Source organism: Oncorhynchus masou, chromosome 31 (genome assembly GCF_036934945.1).
Source record: "Oncorhynchus masou masou isolate Uvic2021 chromosome 31, UVic_Omas_1.1, whole genome shotgun sequence".
Taxonomy (NCBI): Eukaryota; Metazoa; Chordata; class Actinopteri; order Salmoniformes; family Salmonidae; genus Oncorhynchus; species Oncorhynchus masou.
This window is the reverse complement of record NC_088242.1, coordinates 6,675,527-6,688,907: the sequence shown is the minus strand read 5'-3', so window position 1 is coordinate 6,688,907 and position 13,381 is coordinate 6,675,527. Positions and strand designations below refer to the sequence as shown.

At 50.0% G+C, this 13,381-nt stretch overlaps 1 protein-coding gene across 1 annotated transcript in view; it reads left to right on the top strand.

The window, feature by feature from the left end:
- Positions 1-2,120, top strand: part of LOC135524882 (kinesin-like protein KIF16B) — a 32,749-nt gene extending 30,629 nt beyond the window's left edge. The window contains exon 14 of the mRNA XM_064952736.1: positions 2,037-2,120. Within this exon, the coding sequence (XP_064808808.1) occupies positions 2,037-2,120 (84 nt within the window). The remainder of the gene's footprint in view (positions 1-2,036) is intronic.
- Positions 2,121-13,381: the final 11,261 nt, after the last annotated feature.

Below are 13,381 nucleotides of genomic sequence, written 5' to 3'. Positions count from 1 at the left end.
GGATAAAATTGTAGATCACAAGGCTGGGATCTGATACAGGACAATAGGCAAGCAGCTTGGTGAGAAGGCAATAACTGTTGGCGCAATTATTAGAAAATGGAAGAAGTTCAAGATGACGGTCAATCACCCTCGGTCTGGGGCTCCATGCAAGATCTCACCTCGCGGAGCCTCAATGATCATGAGGAAGGGGAGGGATCTGCCCAGAACTACATGGCAGGTCCTGGTCAATGACCTGAAGAGAGCTGGGACCACAGTCTCAAAGAAATCCATTAGTAACACACTACGCCGTCATGGACTAAAATCATACATGCTTTGTAAGTAGGAAACACTGCCAATTTTGCAGATTATCAAATACTTGTTCTCCCCACTATATATTCAGCAAAAAAGAAACGTCCTCTAACTGTCAACTGTTTATTTTCAGCAAAATTAACATGTGTAAATATTTGTATGAACGTAAGATTTAACAACTGAGACATGAACTGAACAAGTTCCGCAGACATGTGACTAACAAATGGAATAATGTGTCCCTGAACAAAGGGGGGGGGGGGGGTTCAAAAGTAATAGTCAAGCTGATGTGGCCACCAGCTGCATTAAGTACTGCAGTGCATCTCCTCCTCATGGGTTGTACCAGATTTGCCAGTTCTTGCTCTGAGAGGTTACCCCACTCCATCAAGGCACCTGCAAGTTCCCAGACATTTCTGGGGGGGAATAACCCTAACCCTCACCCTCTGATCCGACAGGTCCCAGACGTGCTCAATGGGATTGAGATCTGGGCTCTTCGCTGGCCATGGCAGAACACTTGACATTCCTGTCTTGCAGGAAATCACACACAGAACGAGCAGTATGGTTGGTGGCATTGTCATGCTGGGGGGGTCATGACGGGATGGGCCTGCAGGAAGGGTACCACATGAGGGAGGAGGATGTCTTCCCTGTAACGCACAGCCTTGATTGCCTGCAATGACGACAAGCTCAGGCTGATGATGCTGTGACACACCGCCCCAGACCATGACGGACCCTCCACCTCCAAATTGAACCCGCTCCAGAGTACTGGCCTCGGTGTAACGCTCATTCCTTCGACAAACGTAAATCTGACCATCACCCCTGGTGAGACAAAACCATGACTTATCAGTGAAGAGCACTTTTTGCCAGTCGTGTCTAGTCCAGCGACTGGATTTGTGCCCATAGGTGACATTGTTGCCGGTGATGTCTGGTTAGAAGCCCTCAGTCCAGCCTCTTCTCAGCCTATTGCAGACAGTCTGAGCACTGATGGAGGGATTGTGCATTCCTGGTGTAACTCGGGCAGTTGTTGTTGCCATCCTGTACCTGTCCCGCAGGTGTACTGATCCTGTGCAGGTGTTTGTTACACTTGGTTTGTCACTGTGAGGACGATCAGCTGTCCGTCCTGTCTCCCAGTTGTGCTGTCGTGACGCATGTGTTCATCTGTGTCTAGTTTAGGCTATCCAGTGGGGGTATTTAACTCATTATTAACTCATTATCCTATTAACTCATTATCCTGGGGTACCATGGGAAAATGAGTTTTTATGAAGTTTCTATTTCCCAAATTAACTCTAAGAATATTAGAATTGATTTTACAACAGCCGCAAGTAACCAGTTACCTCTACAGTCTCGTTCTGAAAGTCGCATAATCTGGGAGCTGCAGGGACCTGGGCCTCACCAATGAGTTCCACACCAATCTTAGTTGTGTATTGATTTACTAGAAAGCTAAAATGATGATAAAATATACATGTACACAAAACCACAGTCGTGGCTATTGATTAGAACTTCGTACAACGGGCCAACACACTATGGCGCGTGTTGCCCAAAATGGGGATTTAAAAGAGAAAGTACACGATGTGAATTTGTCAGCTATACTTATTCTAACCCTAGCCTTGCCCCAAACTGCCACTCTTATGGGCCAGAATATAATGATATAATTACGTGGGGAAGGTCTCCGTGGATTCTCCACGTGGATGGGTCAGGTTGCTCAATGACGCAATTCTCTGGTTGTCCTCACAATGTCTGTCCTTTTGGCTTAGGAGTATGTTCCCTCACCCTTGCTATGGAAGGTCTCTTCAGAGGACGGACAGCTCTGTAGCTCAGAGCTCACAGCGTTGGAATGAAACAGTGTAGATACCACGATTTGATGGGAGCTGGAGGATAGGTGGTCCGACTTGAATTCACCCGCTTAGACACAGCTACTCATCCGTAGCTTGGGTAGAAAAATGTCTGTCTTCAAACTTGTGTTGCGTTTTGGGTTCATTGACTTTTTTTTGACCACGGCTGCAGCTTGGGTCACTTAGTCTGATCTGTTAATTCTTCACTCGCAGGTTTTATACCCTCGGGTCAGGAGTGGGCGTAACCGCCTTAATGGCAATTCTAGGAGGGCAAGTTCTAGATTTGACTCAAAACCAATTTTAGACAATTCATTTAATCTTTCCCAAAACATTCTCTTTATGGATATTTTCCATACAATGTATAAACATATATACTAGGAACTTTTAACGTTACAATATTTTTGTAATGTCCTCTATTAACCTTTAATAACAAAACAAGAATGACATACATTTTCATATTCCATCTATTGTCATGACCACCATTGTGGCTGACGGAAACCATTGTTCCAAAGTCCCTTTATTTCATGTTTAATGTTCTGAGGCTGGTTCTCCATAGTAACAGGACAAAGGAGGGCGTGAGGGGTCATAAAACCCCCACATCTTCAAACCCCTAGATCTCTCCTCCTCTGTTGGGGTTGAGATCTCCTGTAACCTGACCTGATCAGGACAGTCATGACAGGACATTGCAATTTATTTCCCCGGCCACATCTGCAGTCCTCATGCCTCAGGCACGTTTACGCCGATGAGCAGGGACCTCTTTATTTTGGTGTTTTTCAGAGCCAGTAGAAAGGGCTCTTTAGTGTCCTACGTTTTCATAACTGACTTTAATGGTAAGCTGTTAGTGTCTTAATGACCATTCCACAGGTGCATGTTCATTTAATTGTTTATGATTCATTGAACCAGCATGAGAAACGGTGTTTAAACCTTTTACAATGAAGGTCTGTGAAGTTATTTTGATTTTTTTTTTACTGATCTTTGAAATACAGGGTCCTGAGAAAGGGGCGTTAATAATACACACGGTGCATTCGGACCGTATTCTGACCCCTTCGCTTTTTCCACATTCTGTCACATTACAGCTTTTTTTCTAAAGATGGATTAAATTGATGAGGATCAATCTACACACAATACCCCATAATGACGAAGCAAAAACTTTTTTTTTCAACATTAATCTTTTTAATTTTAATTCATAAAACAAATATTTTACATAACTTTTCAGACCCTTTACTTAGTATTTGTTGAAGTGCCTTTGGCAGCGATTACATCCTGGAGTCTTCTTGGTTTCGACCCTACAAGCTTGGCACACCTATATTTGTGAAGTTTCTCCCATTCTTCTCTGCAGATCCTCTCAAGCTCTGACAGCTATTTTCAGGTCTCTCCAGAGATGTTAGATCGGGTTCAAGTCCGGGCTCTGGCTGGGCCACTCAAGGACATTCAGAAACTTGTCCCTAAGCCACTCCACCATTGTCTTGGCTGTGCGCTTAGGGTCATTGTCCTGTTAGGTGAACCTTCACCCCAGTCTTGGGTCCGGAGCAGGTTTTCATCTATGATCTCTCTGTACTTTGCTCTGTTCATCTTTCCCTCAATCCTGACTAGTCTCCCAGTCCCAGCTGCTGAAAAACGTCCTCACAGCATCATTCTGCCACCATCATCCCTACGGTGAAGCATGGTGGTGACCAGGTGATGAGCGGTGTCAGGTTTCCTCCTTGGCATTCAGGACAAAGAGTTCATTCTTGGTTTCATCATTCCAGAGAATCTTGTTTCTCATGGTCTGAAGGTCCTTTAGGTGCCCTTTGGCATACTCCAAGCGGGCTGTCGTGCCTTTTTTACTGAGGAGTGGCTTCCGTCTGGCCGCTCTACCACAAAGGCCTGATTGGTGGAGTGCTGCAGAGATGGTTGTCCACAGAGGAATTCTGGAGCTCTGTCAGTGACCATTGGGTTCTTGGTCACTTCCCTGGCCAAATCATGTCCTATCAATTGAGTACCACAGGTGGACTCTAATCAAGTTGTAGAAACACTCAACGATGATAAATGGAAACAGGATGCACCAAAGTTCAGTTTTGAGCCACATTTTGAAGGGTCACATAGCAAAGGGTCTGAATACTTATACAAATGGTATTTTTTTTTTTTTTTATATATATATATATATTTGCAAAAATGTCAACCTGTGTTTGCTTTGTCATTATGGGGTATTGTGTATACGTTTTTTAAACGTTTATTTAAAGTCAATCAATTTTAGAATTAGGCTGATGAAACGTTGAAAAGGTGAAGGGGTCTGAATACTTTCCGAATGCACTGTACATTCTCAATGTGTTTTTTTTTGTTGGTATGAGCAAATATTGCACCTTCTAAAACTACTGCTAAATCTGAAAAACCATATTACTGGTCGGTACTAGTGCACAATATAGGGCTCTGGTCTAAAGTCAATCAATTTTAGAATTAGGCTGTAATGTAACATGTTGAAAAGGTGAAGGGGTCTGAATACTTTCCAAATGCACTGTACATTCTCAATGTGTTTTTTTTGTTGGTATGAGCAAATACTGCACCTTCTAAAACTACTGCTAAATCTGAAAAATCCATGTTACTGGTCGGTACTAGTGCACAATATAGGGAATAGGGCTCTGGTCTAAAGTAGTGCATTATGTAGGGAGTAGGTTTCCATTTGGGATGCAGCCCTTAGATTGGATTCTCCCATAAGGAGATCACTTACTACCTGGCAGACTTAATAACATTGGCCTTGGGATCTGATTGCAGGAAGGCAGGGCGCTGGTGGGTCGACACGAGGTGCAGTCCAATCAGGATATTGGTGAGTCAGGAGGAGGAAGGGATATATCTGCTGTGGGCTTCATGTGAATTTTGTATGTTATTCTGGAGACTTTTAGGCACTCGCCTCCCTTTTGACTTGGACGACTCATTCTGTGACCAAGATAAGTCGTTCTGAGCCTCACCTTTCTTCAAACTGACCCCTTTAAACTCACCGTTTCTGTCTCACCATCTGCTCGCTTCCCTCCTGTTCTCCATGGTGCGGGTCTGCAGGAGGAACACTGTCTTTGAACTCTGACCTCTAACCCTGACTCCTGGGCATTTCTAGATGGGATAGTTTTTTTGTCAAATTGCATTGTAGCTAACCCTTTTCCTAACTTTAACCTACTCCTCCTAACCTGTTACGTTAATTATACTAACCTGGTGCTTACGCTCTAACTTACTACGATTGCATTTTTTTTTTTACAAAAGCAGTAACTCTTCTAGACAAACCCTGTTTCCCATCATGCAGTGCTCCATGGTGCTGGTCTGCAATGACCACAATAATCAGACTGCATGCCTTACCGCCTTTGGGACGACAACTTCCATTGTCAGAGCGCTCACTCGACTATCTTGTCAATACAATAGAACATCTTTGTCTGTTTGAACTCTGACCCCTAACCCTGTCTCCTACCATGAAGCTACTTCATTTTTATGCTGATGATACTGTTAGTTACTGTTGTGCCTTGTCTCTTACAAAAGCTTTCCAGAACTTGCAAACTGCTTTTTATACTGTTCAACATACCTTGTGTCAATTGAAGCTTATCTTCAATACTGACTAAAACTAATGGTGTTTTCTAAAGCAAGAAATGGACCACTGAACTTTTCACTTATTTGTTACCTATCAGGGGATTGAGACTGTAACATGTAAATATCTTGGAATTTTAATTGATGACGGACTCTTTTTAAATTGCATATTCAACAAATTACAAAAAAATTGAAGCTGAAATTGGGATTTTATTTTAGGAATAAGGTTTTTCTTTTGAAGCCAGAAGGAGGCTAGTATCAGCTACATTTATGCCTTTAGGAGACTATGGGTGTATTTTATATATGAATGCTTCTGCTCAGTGTTTGAGATCAATTGATACCCTTTACCAATGGCACTTTGAGATTTATTTTAAACTGCAAAACCCTTATGCACAACTGCACTTTGTACACCAGGGTTGGCTGGCCTTCTCTAGTCACTCGTAGGCTCAGTCACTGGTATACTTTAATTTAAAAAGCCATTTTGGGTTTACTACATTTTTATTGTTCAGAAATCTTTGTTCGCTGGACTTTATCCTGCTAACTGTTCCAAATGTCCGAACTGAATTTGGTAAAAGGGCTTTTATGTCCTCTGCGCCATCGTCTTGGAACCCCTTACAAAATACTTTTAAACTGGAAGAACTTGTCCCGATTGGTGTTTTTTAAATCACTGATGAATGATCTTGTTATACACTTGTGAATACTATGGTTTTACTAGATTACTTATAGTTTTTAATGTTTGCAATTTTTGTAATGACTTTGTGCTGCCGAGCTTGGCCAGGACACTCTTGAAAAATAGCATTTTAAATCTCAATGAGCCCTTCCTGGTTATATAAGCAAACATAATTTTAAAAAGAAAGTGAATCATGGTGCTGGTCTGCAGGAAGAACACTGAGAACTGATGGCGTTGTGATCTGATCCCCCAGACGGGGGCGCTGTGCTCTGTTAACGGACTGGAGACGACCCGGCCCTGCCAGCTCACACAGGGTAATGATCCGTGTGTGTTAGGAGACTGTGTGATAATGAGTCTGTGGACTTGGAAGACATGCTAAACCTCTAGTAGGAGAGCTCATCCACCCCCTTCTTCCTTTAAGACTAGATTACACAACCTGGCTCTGCGCTGAACTTTCAGGCAACTTGACAAAATAAAACTGAAAAGTTTTACTCAATTCTCACTCCTTTGCCGAGGTTAAGTGAATGCATTGCCGTGAAGGACTCAATCTCTCTGACATGATTGGCTTTTGTCCAGACTCCGGCTGGCTGATTTTACTGGAGGTAACAGGCTACAACAACTCTGCAATGCTTTTGTAAAGCAATGGCATAGAGGCTGATATCAGGGCTTATGTAGCTATCGGCCTCAAACTCAGATAAACCACATCAAGAGATTATTTTCTTCTTCTCCCAGATCTCCTATCTCGTTCTCTCTCTCCTTCTTTCTCTGCAGCAAATACTAATCTTGCTTCTGTTAATGGCTTTTGATGAGTGACAAAGCACCTGAGAGGATGGTGAGTGATAGATCTGAGCTGCAACAGGAACAGGAATTATTATCAAATGTCCTGGAGAAAATAGCCTGAGACTCAGCCTCTTCAGGAGGGGGGTGTTGGTTCAGACGCAGCCTCTTCAGGAGGGGGGTGTTGGGTCAGCCTCAACCTCTTCAGGAGGGGGGTGTTGGGTCAGACTCAACCTCTTCAGGAGGGGGGGTGTTGGGTCAGACTCAACCTCTTCAGGAGGGGGGTGTTGGGTCAGACTCAACCTCTTCAGGAGGGGGTGTTGGGTCAGACTCAACCTCTTCAGGAGGGGGGGTGTTGGGTCAGACTCAACCTCTTCAGGAGGGGGGGTGTTGGGTCAGACTCAACCTCTTCAGGAGGGGGGGGTGTTGGGTCAGACTCAACCTCTTCAGGAGGGGGGTGTTGGGTCAGACTCAACCTCTTCAGGAGGGGGGTGTTGGGTCAGACTCAACCTCTTCAGGAGGGGGTGTTGGGTCAGACTCAACCTCTTCAGGAGGGGGTGTTGGTTCAGACTCAACCTCTTCGGGGGGGGGGTGTTGGGTCAGACTCAGCCTCTTCAGGGGGGGTGTTGGGTCAGACTCAACCTCTTCAGGAGGGGGGGTGTTGGGTCAGACTCAACCTCTTCAGGAGGGGGTGTTGGGTCAGACTCAACCTCTTCAGGAGGGGGGTGTTGGGTCAGACTCAACCTCTTCAGGAGGGGGTGTTGGGTCAGACTCAACCTCTTCAGGAGGGGGGTGTTGGGTCAGACTCAGCCTCTTCAGGAGGGGGTGTTGGGTCAGACTCAACCTCTTCAGGAGGGGGGTGTTGGTTCAGACTCAACCTCTTCAGGAGGGGGGGTGTTGGTTCAGACTCAACCTCTTCAGGAGGGGGGTGTTGGTTCAGACTCAACCTCTTCAGGAGGGGGGTGTTGGGTCAGACTCAACCTCTTCAGGAGGGGGGTGTTGGGTCAGACTCAACCTCTTCAGGAGGGGGGTGTTGGGTCAGACTCAACCTCTTCAGGAGGGGGTGTTGGGTCAGACTCAACCTCTTCAGGAGGGGGGGAGGGGGTGTTGGGTCAGACTCAACCTCTTCAGGAGGGGGGGGGTGTTGGTTCAGACTCAACCTCTTCAGGAGGGGGGTGTTGGTTCAGACTCAACCTCTTCAGGAGGGGGGGGGTGTTGGGTCAGACTCAACCTCTTCAGGAGGGGGTGTTGGTTCAGACTCAACCTCTTCAGGAGGGGGTGTTGGTTCAGACTCAACCTCTTCAGGAGGGGGTGTTGGGTCAGACTCAACCTCTTCAGGAGGGGGGTGTTGGTTCAGACTCAACCTCTTCAGGAGGGGGTGTTGGTTCAGACTCAACCTCTTCAGGAGGGGGGTGTTGGGTCAGACTCAACCTCTTCAGGAGGGGGTGTTGGGTCAGACTCAACCTCTTCAGGAGGGGGTGTTGGTTCAGACTCAACCTCTTCAGGAGGGGGTGTTGGTTCAGACTCAACCTCTTCAGGAGGGGGGTGTTGGGTCAGACTCAACCTCTTCAGGAGGGGGTGTTGGGTCAGACTCAACCTCTTCAGGAGGGGGGTGTTGGGTCAGACTCAACCTCTTCAGGGAGGGGGTGTTGGGTCAGACTCAACCTCTTCAGGAGGGGGGGTGTTGGTTCAGACTCAACCTCTTCAGGAGGGGGGGTGTTGGGTCAGACTCAGCCTCTTCAGGAGGGGGTGTTGGGTCAGACTCAGCCTCTTCAGGAGGGGGGTGTTGGGTCAGACTCAACCTCTTCAGGAGGGGGTGTTGGGTCAGACTCAACCTCTTCAGGAGGGGGTGTTGGGTCAGACTCAACCTCTTCAGGAGGGGGTGTTGGGTCAGACTCAACCTCTTCAGGAGGGGGTGTTGGGTCAGACTCAACCTCTTCAGGAGGGGTGTTGGGTCAGACTCAACCTCTTCAGGAGCCTCTTCAGGGGGTGTTGGGTCAGACTCAACCTCTTCAGGAGGGGGTGTTGGGTCAGACTCAACCTCTTCAGGAGGGGGTGTTGGGTCAGACTCAACCTCTTCAGGAGGGGGTGTTGGGTCAGACTCAACCTCTTCAGGAGGGGGTGTTGGGTCAGACTCAACCTCTTCAGGAGGGGGTGTTGGGTCAGACTCAACCTCTTCAGGAGGGGGTGTTGGGTCAGACTCAACCTCTTCAGGAGGGGGTGTTGGGTCAGACTCAACCTCTTCAGGAGGGGGTGTTGGGTCAGACTCAACCTCTTCAGGAGGGGGTGTTGGGTCAGACTCAACCTCTTCAGGAGGGGGTGTTGGGTCAGACTCAACCTCTTCAGGAGGGGGTGTTGGGTCAGACTCAACCTCTTCAGGAGGGGGTGTTGGGTCAGACTCAACCTCTTCAGGAGGGGGTGTTGGGTCAGACTCAACCTCTTCAGGAGGGGGTGTTGGGTCAGACTCAACCTCTTCAGGAGGGGGTGTTGGGTCAGACTCAACCTCTTCAGGAGGGGGTGTTGGGTCAGACTCAACCTCTTCAGGAGGGGGTGTTGGGTCAGACTCAACCTCTTCAGGAGGGGGGTGTTGGGTCAGACTCAACCTCTTCAGGAGGGGGTGTTGGGTCAGACTCAACCTCTTCAGGAGGGGGTGTTGGGTCAGACTCAACCTCTTCAGGAGGGGGTGTTCAGGGGGTGTTGGGTCAGACTCAACCTCTTCAGGAGGGGGTGTTGGGTCAGACTCAACCTCTTCAGGAGGGGGTGTTGGGTCAGACTCAACCTCTTCAGGAGGGGGTGTTGGGTCAGACTCAACCTCTTCAGGAGGGGGGGTGTTGGGTCAGACTCAACCTCTTCAGGAGGGGGGGGGTGTTGGGTCAGACTCAACCTCTTCAGGAGGGGGTGTTGGGTCAGACTCAACCTCTTCAGGAGGGGGTGTTGGGTCAGACTCAACCTCTTCAGGAGGGGGGGGGTGTTGGGTCAGACTCAACCTCTTCAGGAGGGGGGGGTGTTGGGTCAGACTCAACCTCTTCAGGAGGGGGGGGTGTTGGGTCAGACTCAACCTCTTCAGGAGGGGGTGTTGGGTCAGACTCAACCTCTTCAGGAGGGGGGGGGGTGTTGGGTCAGACTCAACCTCTTCAGGAGGGGGTGTTGGGTCAGACTCAACCTCTTCAGGAGGGGGGTGTTGGGTCAGACTCAACCTCTTCAGGAGGGGGTGTTGGGTCAGACTCAACCTCTTCAGGAGGGGGGGTGTTGGGTCAGACTCAACCTCTTCAGGAGGGGGGGGTGTTGGGTCAGACTCAACCTCTTCAGGAGGGGGGGGTGTTGGGTCAGACTCAACCTCTTCAGGAGGGGGGTGTTGGGTCAGACTCAACCTCTTCAGGAGGGGGGGGGTGTTGGGTCAGACTCAACCTCTTCAGGAGGGGGTGTTGGGTCAGACTCAACCTCTTCAGGAGGGGGGTGTTGGGTCAGACTCAACCTCTTCAGGAGGGGGGTGTTGGGTCAGACTCAACCTCTTCAGGAGGGGGGTGTTGGGTCAGACTCAACCTCTTCAGGAGGGGGTGTTGGGTCAGACTCAACCTCTTCAGGAGGGGGTGTTGGGTCAGACTCAACCTCTTCAGGAGGGGGTGTTGGGTCAGACTCAACCTCTTCAGGAGGGGGTGTTGGGTCAGACTCAACCTCTTCAGGAGGGGGTGTTGGGTCAGACTCAACCTCTTCAGGAGGGGGTGTTGGGTCAGACTCAACCTCTTCAGGAGGGGGTGTTGGGTCAGACTCAACCTCTTCAGGAGGGGGGGTGTTGGGTCAGACTCAACCTCTTCAGGAGGGGGGTGTTGGGTCAGACTCAACCTCTTCAGGAGGGGGGGTGTTGGGTCAGACTCAACCTCTTCAGGAGGGGGGGTGTTGGGTCAGACTCAACCTCTTCAGGAGGGGGGTGTTGGGTCAGACTCAACCTCTTCAGGAGGGGGTGTTGGGTCAGACTCAACCTCTTCAGGAGGGGGTGTTGGGTCAGACTCAACCTCTTCAGGAGGGGGTGTTGGGTCAGACTCAACCTCTTCAGGAGGGGGTGTTGGGTCAGACTCAACCTCTTCAGGAGGGGGTGTTGGGTCAGACTCAACCTCTTCAGGAGGGGGTGTTGGGTCAGACTCAACCTCTTCAGGAGGGGGGTGTTGGGTCAGACTCAACCTCTTCAGGAGGGGGTGTTGGGTCAGACTCAACCTCTTCAGGAGGGGGTGTTGGGTCAGACTCAACCTCTTCAGGAGGGGGGTGTTGGGTCAGACTCAACCTCTTCAGGAGGGGGTGTTGGGTCAGACTCAACCTCTTCAGGAGGGGGTGTTGGGTCAGACTCAACCTCTTCAGGAGGGGGGTGTTGGGTCAGACTCAACCTCTTCAGGAGGGGGTGTTGGGTCAGACTCAACCTCTTCAGGAGGGGGGTGTTGGGTCAGACTCAACCTCTTCAGGAGGGGGTGTTGGGTCAGACTCAACCTCTTCAGGAGGGGGTGTTGGGTCAGACTCAACCTCTTCAGGAGGGGGTGTTGGGTCAGACTCAACCTCTTCAGGAGGGGGTGTTGGGTCAGACTCAACCTCTTCAGGAGGGGGGTGTTGGGTCAGACTCAACCTCTTCAGGAGGGGGTGTTGGGTCAGACTCAACCTCTTCAGGAGGGGGGTGTTGGGTCAGACTCAACCTCTTCAGGAGGGGGTGTTGGGTCAGACTCAACCTCTTCAGGAGGGGGTGTTGGGTCAGACTCAACCTCTTCAGGAGGGGGTGTTGGGTCAGACTCAACCTCTTCAGGAGGGGGTGTTGGGTCAGACTCAACCTCTTCAGGAGGGGGTGTTGGGTCAGACTCAACCTCTTCAGGAGGGGGTGTTGGGTCAGACTCAACCTCTTCAGGAGGGGGTGTTGGGTCAGACTCAACCTCTTCAGGAGGGGGTGTTGGGTCAGACTCAACCTCTTCAGGAGGGGGTGTTGGGTCAGACTCAACCTCTTCAGGAGGGGGTGTTGGGTCAGACTCAACCTCTTCAGGAGGGGGTGTTGGGTCAGACTCAACCTCTTCAGGAGGGGGTGTTGGGTCAGACTCAACCTCTTCAGGAGGGGGTGTTGGGTCAGACTCAACCTCTTCAGGAGGGGGGTGTTGGGTCAGACTCAACCTCTTCAGGAGGGGGTGTTGGGTCAGACTCAACCTCTTCAGGAGGGGGTGTTGGGTCAGACTCAACCTCTTCAGGAGGGGGGTGTTGGGTCAGACTCAACCTCTTCAGGAGGGGGTGTTGGGTCAGACTCAACCTCTTCAGGAGGGGGTGTTGGGTCAGACTCAACCTCTTCAGGAGGGGGGTGTTGGGTCAGACTCAACCTCTTCAGGGGGGGTGTTGGGTCAGACTCAACCTCTTCAGGAGGGGGTGTTGGGTCAGACTCAACCTCTTCAGGAGGGGGGTGTTGGGTCAGACTCAACCTCTTCAGGAGGGGGGTGTTGGGTCAGACTCAACCTCTTCAGGAGGGGGGGTGTTGGGTCAGACTCAACCTCTTCAGGAGGGGGTGTTGGGTCAGACTCAACCTCTTCAGGAGGGGGGTGTTGGGTCAGACTCAACCTCTTCAGGAGGGGGGTGTTGGGTCAGACTCAACCTCTTCAGGAGGGGGGGGGTGTTGGGTCAGACTCAACCTCTTCAGGAGGGGGGTGTTGGGTCAGACTCAACCTCTTCAGGAGGGGGGGTGTTGGGTCAGACTCAACCTCTTCAGGAGGGGGTGTTGGGTCAGACTCAACCTCTTCAGGAGGGGGGTGTTGGGTCAGACTCAACCTCTTCAGGAGGGGGTGTTGGGTCAGACTCAACCTCTTCAGGAGGGGGGTGTTGGGTCAGACTCAACCTCTTCAGGAGGGGGGTGTTGGGTCAGACTCAACCTCTTCAGGGGGGGGGGTGTTGGGTCAGACTCAACCTCTTCAGGGGGGGTGTTGGGTCAGACTCAGGGGGTGTTGGGTCAGACTCAACCTCTTCAGGAGGGGGTGTTGGGTCAGACTCAACCTCTTCAGGAGGGGGTGTTGGGTCAGACTCAACCTCTTCAGGAGGGGGGTGTTGGTTCAGACTCAACCTCTTCAGGAGGGGGGTGTTGGTTCAGACTCAACCTCTTCAGGAGGGGGGGTGTTGGTTCAGACTCAACCTCTTCAGGAGGGGGGTGTTGGTTCAGACTCAACCTCTTCAGGAGGGGGGTGTTGGTTCAGACTCAGCCTCTTCAGGAGGGGGGTGTTGGTTCAGACTCAGCCTCTTCAGGAGGGGGTGTTGGGTCAGACTC